Source organism: Danio aesculapii, chromosome 5 (genome assembly GCF_903798145.1).
Source record: "Danio aesculapii chromosome 5, fDanAes4.1, whole genome shotgun sequence".
Taxonomy (NCBI): domain Eukaryota; kingdom Metazoa; phylum Chordata; class Actinopteri; order Cypriniformes; family Danionidae; genus Danio; species Danio aesculapii.
In genome coordinates, this window is record NC_079439.1 from 74,300,431 (window position 1) to 74,309,687 (window position 9,257).

Here is a 9,257-nt window from a genome sequence, read left to right on the forward strand (position 1 = left end):
GTTTGATTGCTGAGTATATTGTTATTCTCTGGTCAATCAGGGATAGTATTGATCAATGTTTGAATGAATGCTTTTATATGATTTAATTGTTGGTACGTCTTTAATTAATTAAATTCACAAATCATTTGAAGTAGTTTCCATCATTTTAGAACAGTTTAAAGCAGATTTAGAGCATGTGCTCGTGTTTAAAAGCGCTCTGTCATCAGACTGTTAATGATAGAAATTAAACACACTGGAGTCCGCACATAATGGGAACAGAGAGGAAAATCTGTATTTCTCTTCGCCTTTTCTGAATCTTTTATTTACTACTGAGCCTGTTTGCTTTATTTTATTCATTTATTTTAGCCAGTTTCGGCTCATAGGACACAAAAATCAACACACGCACACACACACACACACACACACACACACGCATTTTTAGTTGCTGGTAAAGAAGAGTGTCATGGAGAAATGGTGTTAACGTCTTTAATTTGTTTGAACCAAAGCACTTAAACACACAACAGTTAATCAAAACGATGGCACATTATTTTTTCCGCCAGAGAAACCGGCGCTGTGGTGTTACGGGTGAATCTAGAGTCTGGAGGACGCAATCAACAAGGAAAATGCTCACAAACTATTTTACATTAATGTCAACAATAAATTAAGTTCCTTCAAACAAACAAACAAATAAACAATGAACCTCAGTTATATTTACAGGCAATATTCTTATGAAATAATTACATAAATATGTTATATATATATATCGTTATTTACATTTTATTATAACCATATGATCCATCCTCGATCCATATGATCCCTTTCCCCAGTTTATCTCCAAGCTGGACTTTACAATTTTAGTACCGCACAGATAATCAAATAATGAATCAGTGGTCTTTGGACAGAGATTAAAACTAAATATTTGTTTGACTAGACTGCCTTCCTTAATTTAAGAATTAAATAAAAAGCAATATATATATATAGACTGAAAGAAGTACTTGAGAATTTACTCGGTCACATTACAAAGTATTATTAAAATGATGCATTCAGGAGCTCTGCTCATGTCTGATGACTGTGGGAACGCGTTCACACATCTGATAAAGTGGTGTCAGCTGAAGTCAGAACCTATTCAGAGTGCTTATTAAATTAAATTAAACATACAGAAGAGCAGCTTCATTCAGTCTCTCGCCAAACTGTTCAATACTTCAGTGGTATTCAGATATAGCTGGGGGAAATCAAAGTTTCTGTGTTAATTTAAAGGGTTATTTCACACACATATGAGCGTGTACTCACTATTGCTCACCCTTAAATAGATCCAAACCTTTGAGTTTCTTTCCTCACTATAATGAGACACAAACGAAGATATTTTGGAGAAAGCTGAAAACTTCTGCTGAAGGAGAAGAAAGTCAGTGGTTACCGGTTTTCAACTTTCTTCAAACTATCTACATTAGGAAGAAGAAACTCATACAGGTTTAAAACATGTGAACTGGAGTAAATGATGAGAGATGTGTCCTTCTGTGTGAGCTGTGCCGTTAACAGATGATCATCGTGTCGTGTTTATTTTATTTTATTTTATTCTTTATCAAAGTGCATTCTCAGCCTGTTTTTCCTCCGTGCTGTAAACGGTTGTATAATGTCGTGTGTTATTGCTCGCCAGTCTACGGGGACACACTGCGGGCTCGGTCCGGCTTCGGTTCCAGTCCGCTCACCAGGCGCTGGATGCTCTGCAGCTCGGAGCTCGAATCTTTTTCGGTGCAGGTTTTCGGTGACAGGGAAACAGAACCGGAAGAGCGGCTGGTGACCTCTGAGTCTAGAGCAGCGGAAGCGGGGCTGGTGTTTATGCCGTCGCCCTTCACCTCGAGCCCGCTGCTCGCCATGGGCTGCATCGCCGTCGTGAGCAAAGTGCTGTCGGGGACACTCGGTAAGGAGTACGGGCTGTACCGCAGCCGGGGCCGCACGGCGCTCAGAAACGGGTGCCGGTGCACCGAGGAGGAGGCGGCGGATGAAGCAGCTGCAGCGGCGGCCATATACGTGTAGGGGTACGGGAACAGACCCCCGAACGGAGACATGGCTAGACCCTACAGATAGATAGATATATAGATAGATAGATAGAGAGAGAGAGAGAGAGAGAGAGAGAGAGAATTGTTAATTATAATAAAATGTTCAGTGCTGTACAATCTAAAACACGCTGGGGTATTGTATGGATAAACCCAACAGTTGGGTTAAACAAATAATTTAAATTCAAAGAAAAAAAAATCTTCCTAACTTTTGTTTTTGTGCGTATTTGACCCAACGTTGGATTACAACCCAGCATTTTTAATTCAGACTTGTAGATATAAATTGTCTTCACATAGCCTACATGATGGCGTAGTTTTTATTTTATTTTATTTTATTTTATTTTATTTTATTTTATTTTATTTTATTTATTTTATTTTATTTTATTTTATTTTATTTTATTTGAATTTATATTATTTTGTTTTATTTTATTTTAATCAACACCAGATTTATTTATTTTTGTCCTACTTTTGTCTGTATTTTGTCCTACTCTTTGGTTTTCTTGTCAGTTTATCTTCACCTCATTCTGTAGACACGAACACACGGGCTAGTGTCAAGAGCTGGTTTAAGTTATATACATACTCAAAGTGAAAAGGTTAAGCTAATTGTTAGTATTAAAGATCAATTTCTACCTGAGCTCACCGATAATTTGTTGTTGAAAATTAAATTAGTTTGACAGTTTAATTAAATTGATTATGTAATCACTTTGATGCTGTTTTAGGTGCCGTGTTCATCCAAGAAAAGCTCAATTTTCTTTTCTTTTTTAATTCTACGCCAGATTAATTGCGGAGTATTGCTGTGGGCACACATCCGTCAAGCGCAGCTTTATTACTGATCTCCAGCAACAGTTGTCAGTTACTCTATATTTGCTGACAATTTATGGACTGTACAACAAAGACTATTAAAATCACCAAGATATGCCACACCTCATTTTTCTGCAACAACACTTAAATATAACGACGACGTCGCTAAACAACACTATGAAAAGCGGGGTTGTTTTAACCCAACGTTGGGTCACATATTAGCAAACCCAACAGTTTTTAATTTAAATGAAAAAACAAAACATAAACGGGATTGTTCATATTTGACCCAAGTTCTAGTTTCGGGTGAAGGTTAGATTTTTCCAAAAATACGCACACAAATAAAACCAAGACAGATTGTTTGTGGTGATGCCATACAATAATCCTTTGTGTTCCCTAAAGAAACGTTCACAGTGCAGGTCTGGAAACTATATTTAAGTCAGAATACTCTTGTAATACCCATAACTGAAATATAAAGACTTTTGAATGAATCATCGATGCTAATAAATAAATCATTATTTTAGTAGACTACAGCATCGATGACATGACTTTCACTGCCTTACATTAATATTAATAGTCTTACCTGAGACGCCAGCACGTGCTGCTGAAGATGAAACGGCATCGGGGCTCCGGCGAGGCTCTGGGAGGGCGAGGGCAGGCTGGACCCGTCTAATGAGCCGACCCCTCCGGAGGACACCGCGGCCAGTATGGGGCCCATCCCTGCGGCCATATTGGAGAAAGCGCCTCCCATGTTGAACTGGCTGGGGTGGAGGAGGAAAGGATGGGCACCACCCAAGTGATTGAAAAACTGCTGCCCGGCCAAACCCGGCGGAAATCCGAAATTGTGCAAGTGGTTTTGATTTAAGTGCGCTGCGCCATCTGTTTGGACAGTCAATGGCATGTAATTTTCCTTGCTCACTGTCCGGCAGTCGTCTGTAGATTTGGCCGGTTCTCTGGCCGGACTCTTGAGCTCTTCTCCGGAGCGGGTGGTGCTGGAGATGAGGGTGATCGGGCTCCGAGAGTCCGCGCGGGTCTTCTCGCTCCTGCGGCCCGAAGAAGAGTCGCTCTCGCCGAACACACTCTTACCCAAACCCGCGTCCTGGTCCTTGGAGTCCTCGGTGGTGGTGGAGATTTTGCTGGAGTCTGGCCCTTCTTTCGCGTTCGCATCTTTGTCTTCCTCATCGCTGTCTTCATCGCTGTCACAGAAATCTGTCAACACAGATCGGGAAAGTTGTAAGACCATTCATTGTTTAATCATGCGAATCTAAGCGAAAGGTTACACCAGACACATGTGTCACATTTTATAAACACCAGCAGCGAGATGCATATCGTTTTAAACAGCGAAAGCACAACTCAGAATGCAGATGAATTAATACTAATTTGGTGCATTGCGAACGCAGCAGTTTAGCTGAGAGATTCAGATTTACTGCTGCACATTTTTATGCCGCATCTAAACACACGTAGAGAACTAATAACCGTGTTCTGAAATTAGCAATGACTTGTTTTAGTCTCAGCCACAATTAATCCCACATCTACTTTAGTTGTCAAGGACATTCTCTAGAAAAAAAAGTCGATTTAGATCTTGGAGAAAATGCATACGGCTCATGTCTGTCTGACTGTCGCACCTTTTAAATGATTGTGTCCAACAGTGGAGACAGCAGGAGATGAAGCCTGGCGAAAACACTTGAAGGACGCCTGCTCGCCTGAGGAATCGTCTGACGTCCCGTTTTCTTTTTTCTGCTGCTCCTCATATGAACGCATCGATTGCAGAGCCAGCTGCTTCCTGTATCACACACATTTCCAAGACAGGCCATTGAGAAGAGAAATTGCCTCTGTAAGCAAACTTAGAATTATATTACAGACGATTCAAACAAGAGCGTGCTCCTGAGTTCAGCGTCTCTTCTTATGTTTTACGATGGAAATGCATGATTAAATGATTAAAATCAGCATTGTTCATGCTTTAAATGAGCCCAGTTTTACCTTTTTTCGCGTCTCCCATTTCCAGTGTCACGGAATCCTTTTGCAAAAGGATTGTGATCAATTTTCAGTTGTGTGATCTAAAATACAATGACATTTAAAGAACACATGAGCATTAAAATATTCTGTTAAATTAAAATTTGATTTAAAGCAACACTCCAAATGTCCTCTAGAAGACAGATCTTTGTGATTAGATTAGTTTAAAGCTGATCTTTTAATGAGCTATCCTGTATTCTTGTTTTATATTCATGTAGCATTGCCTGCACGTAGAAACTTGTCTAATTTTTTACATTCTCAGAGGCAACTTCACAGGAAACAAAGAGAGCATTTCCAGCTCATAAAGATTGGGAAGCTTTTATAATATCTACAACCCCTCAACACGACTTCAGTTTCCTCCTCGTCATTTAATGGTGTCGCTATATTATTCAGCTGTTTTCTAATAAACACACATTAATTTTAGAGTCTCCTTTTTTGTTCTTTCTGAACCTCCCTCTGTGTACAGTCCTCCCTTCCTTCCTCCCTCTTCTCATTCTTTCAAACACACACACGCACACACACACGCACACACACACACACACACACGCTTCCACCAACAAACTGTTGAATTTCTGCTGTGATTCCGTGTTTTCTGTCTATGTAAGCTTCTGCAGTGGTGTAGGCCTCACACTGGTGCATTTAAGAACACGGAGGCTTATATTTGACGGAAATGCACCGCAATAAAACAACAAGCCCGCAATAAGACTGCTCTTCTGGTTTCTAAACGTTTAGAACAAGTATTTAGCGATATGCATTTGTCATGTTAAACACGGAGAAGTTCGTTTTGACCAACCTTGTCGTTCTGGTAGGCAGTGACAGCAATGAAGTCTGTCTCTGGGAACACGTAGGTTCTGAACGTGCTGTAGGGGAGTTTCAGTATGTCGTTGGCTCTCACGATGTGAAATCTTGGCTGGTATTTGTGCATGGAGTTTAGTATCGTCTGAAACACAAGTTTCATCAAATATTCTTGATTTTTAAATAACATTTGATAATCCTTTACGTACAAATAATGCAAATCTATATTTCTAGGTCATACTTATTTTAGTGAGTTGAACCTTGCGTTTTATCTCCTTTACACATTCTATTTTAGCTTATGCACATTAATGTGTACTCAATTGGAATTTAGCTCAAATTCTTATTAAAGAAAAATAATGCAATAATTGTTCAATAATTTAAATTCTTATTACAGAAGTTTGCTAGACACACCAAGTGATTTCGATAAATGCAAATAAAGCGTGTATATGCAGAAAGATTACACCTATATTAATATCACTAGCTACTAAAACTTAAACAATAATAATGCAAATCATCATGCGTTTATAGGAGTTGATGGCTGTAACTTACGAATCCATGCTTGTCGGAGATGTTATTTGTCAGTTTAAGTTTGTGAAAATTGACGACTTTAGACATCCATTGCTCGCCAGTGGCCGGACTGTCGGGGTGAATGTACATCCGTTTTGGCATTTCGGGGTCAGCCTTTCCTGCCACCATCCAGCGAGAGTTGTGAAATTTATACCTGCAGTCATCAGCGGCAACTATGTCCATCAACAGAATATATTTGGCCTTTTTGTCCAAGCCCGTGCATCTGACTTTAAACGGAGGGAACATTCGCCTACAGAAGAGACCAGAGGTAAATGAGCAGGGTTATATTTCTGCATCTCTGCACATCGAGGGTATGTTTAGGCGCTTTTATTTTACAGTCAATCTGAATTAAAGGAACATTGCGTGCAGACCTGATTTAGTTGTGTGCACGTGCACGTGTAGGCCCAGACTTTGGGTTAAACACGTGAAGTGCCCCAAAATATAAAAACAGCGCAACAATTAAATGCGATTTAATGGTTATAGTAAATCTGTTCAGTGTTAAAAAAGCAAGGTAATTTAACAACTCAAATTTCACAACATTACATATACACCGTGAATCCCAACAACTGGGTTAAAACCTGTATTTTAAATGAAACCGAAAATCCATTTAACCCAACATTGTGACAACCCAGCATTTAAAAGTGTGTATTCTTTGTATAATCTGTTCAAATCAGCTGAATTGTTCGTTTATTTACTATAGTAAGTAATGCGTTTGCCTTTACATGCAGTAATTATAAGTGTTAGGATCGCAGGATTTTCGATTCCGACATTTACGGGCCTAGTTTCAACACATTTACTTAATAAACATCTCCCGAAATGAACAGAAATAAACTAGAAACTCATTGCTCGTCTACAGAAACATGCGAGGTAAATCTCTCGACTCAAATCTGGGAACTGAACTCTCGGGTTCTGTTTGTCTTAATTTAATTTAAAGCGCTGAATAATTTCTTTTACCTTCCCGATTTGGTGATGACCATCTCGGTGCCGCGCTTGTGAAAAAGCTCCCAGAGTTCCTTGGCTTCGAGGTGAACTTTCGGATCGTCTTCGACCTCCTCCTCGGGCTCCAGTGTCTTCAGAGGCCGGAGATGCGCGGCTTGGTGTCCCAGCGAGGAGAAGTGCAGGCCGGTCTCCGCGGCGCCCATCAGCTGCTCCATGATGGGTTTGCCCAGCGCCCCGGGCAGCGACAGCGAGCCGTTGGGTGGCAGTGCCAGGGCCGGGAAGAAAGGCGGCTGGTGACCCAGCATTGCACTCATGGCAAACTCCGGACCCCGGTGAGGTAAAAACGGGTGATATGCCATACTGGATCCCTGGATAACTGGATCTCTCATCGGGAAGTCCAGATTGCAGATGTGCAGTGTTCCTTAAATCGATCGTCTGGATGTAGAGTCGCTAAAATCTGCGGTTCTCCTAACTGTGAATTCCAGCAAAGTGTCGTGAGAAACAGCTATCCATTAATCGTTGTCTTTCGTCACCGAGCAATGAAATAAATTAAATATATTTAATAATAAAACTACTAAAATGAAGGAGGCTGTGTGTCAACTCGCGGCGTATTTACGCGTCCTTCAGCTGTCTGTAAAGTAGACATTCCTTTAATAATCAGATCGTCCAGACCAAGTCCTGCCAAAGAGACGTGTTGAAATATTTCGATGCCTCAGAATAATTCCTCTGTCTTTACTTGTTGGAGGTATACACCTTCACACGCTCGCACACACACTTTCTCTCCCGTGCTTTCACGCACACACACATTTCAGCAGAGCAGAAGCGCGTCCAGCACACAGATAATCCCAGCGCTTCTGCACTCCATGGGCTTCGGCGGTGTGGATGTGTTGCGTGTTTCGAGTCGCAGCTCTCTGTTGATTGGCCCTTTGACGCTTTCGGACCAATTGTGTGGCTCCGTAGGCGTGGTTTTAACAGGTCGGGTGGAGGGGAAAGACTTCAGACTTATAAAGAGGTGTTTGAGAACTCTATTGCTGCCGCGAAACAGCGCTGCTTCGCTCTCTGTTGTGTGAATATGTCAACATCATTAGGACACGCATCTGTCGGTCTGCGGGACCCAGAGAAGCTGAACTTCCAGGTCTCGTGCGCACAGCGTCACTGTTGGCCTCTTTTCGCGCACAGCAGATCAAATATCGCGCTCTTCTACCTGCGAAATGCAACGGGACACGGACGCACGCGTCGAAATCAGCGACGCAAATGACTAATTACAGTCGGGCGTTATTTGGGAAATAATGAGTTGTTCTGACTATTTCTATCATAATGCTTGTACCCAATATTAGTCAATAATATTCGTTCGTTTTATTATTCTTTGAAGACTTTTTCTTTGAGGTGAGATAAAAAATTGACCCAGTCGATGCGCGTTGACCCATATACTACTGTGCAGCACCGCGCTGGCCTCCTGCGAGTCTTAATTAAAACACACTGCAGTTTTCTACGCGTCGCATTATCACTTCATGATCCATTTTCATTCAGATTACACACCCCTGCCCGTCTCAATTCCAAGAGTAAATGTGCTTGCATAAATGAGAAAGACTATATTAATATGTCCCTGATGTGAGTTTGATAGCTGAACATGTTAAATAACCAAAGGATCGAGAACAGTTTGTTTTTTTAAATTAGTAAATCAAACAGCCTCCACTAAACTCGCCTTTTAAAATGTTTCCTTCAGTCACTTTTTAATTATAAATAACATAAACAAAACTGAACTTCAGCGCTGACATTCATACTAAACTGGAACAGTTTTAATTTAACATTTAAAAGTAATCTGACTCTTTTCTTCATCTGCTTTGACACAAAAAGCGCTATATAAAGCGAAATGTAGATTAATTGAGTTGAATACACTCTGAAAAAGGCTAGGTTTAACCCAGTTTTGGGTAAAATATGAACAAAACTAACCACTGCGTTAGTTTTTTTATTATTAAATTTAAAGAACCAAATGTAACCCAATGCTCCACGTGTATAGAGTGAGAAATAATGTCTGAAAATGCCAGGTTTTATTTAACATTTCAGAAGAACTAAATCAATCTACATATTCCACTGATTCAGGGTTTTGAC

General features: G+C 40.6%; 1 protein-coding gene across 1 annotated transcript; it reads right to left on the bottom strand.

Moving 5' to 3' along the window:
* Positions 1-451: 451 nt before the first annotated feature.
* Positions 452-8,040, bottom strand: tbx3a (T-box transcription factor 3a). Its single transcript, XM_056458897.1, has 7 exons — positions 7,161-8,040; positions 6,189-6,456; positions 5,638-5,784; positions 4,812-4,888; positions 4,457-4,614; positions 3,415-4,040; positions 452-2,054 (listed from the first exon to the last, which is right to left on the bottom strand). Exons 1-7 carry the CDS (start codon positions 7,532-7,534, stop codon positions 1,635-1,637), a joined length of 2,070 nt encoding a protein of 689 aa, XP_056314872.1. The 5' UTR covers positions 7,535-8,040; the 3' UTR covers positions 452-1,634.
* Positions 8,041-9,257: the final 1,217 nt, after the last annotated feature.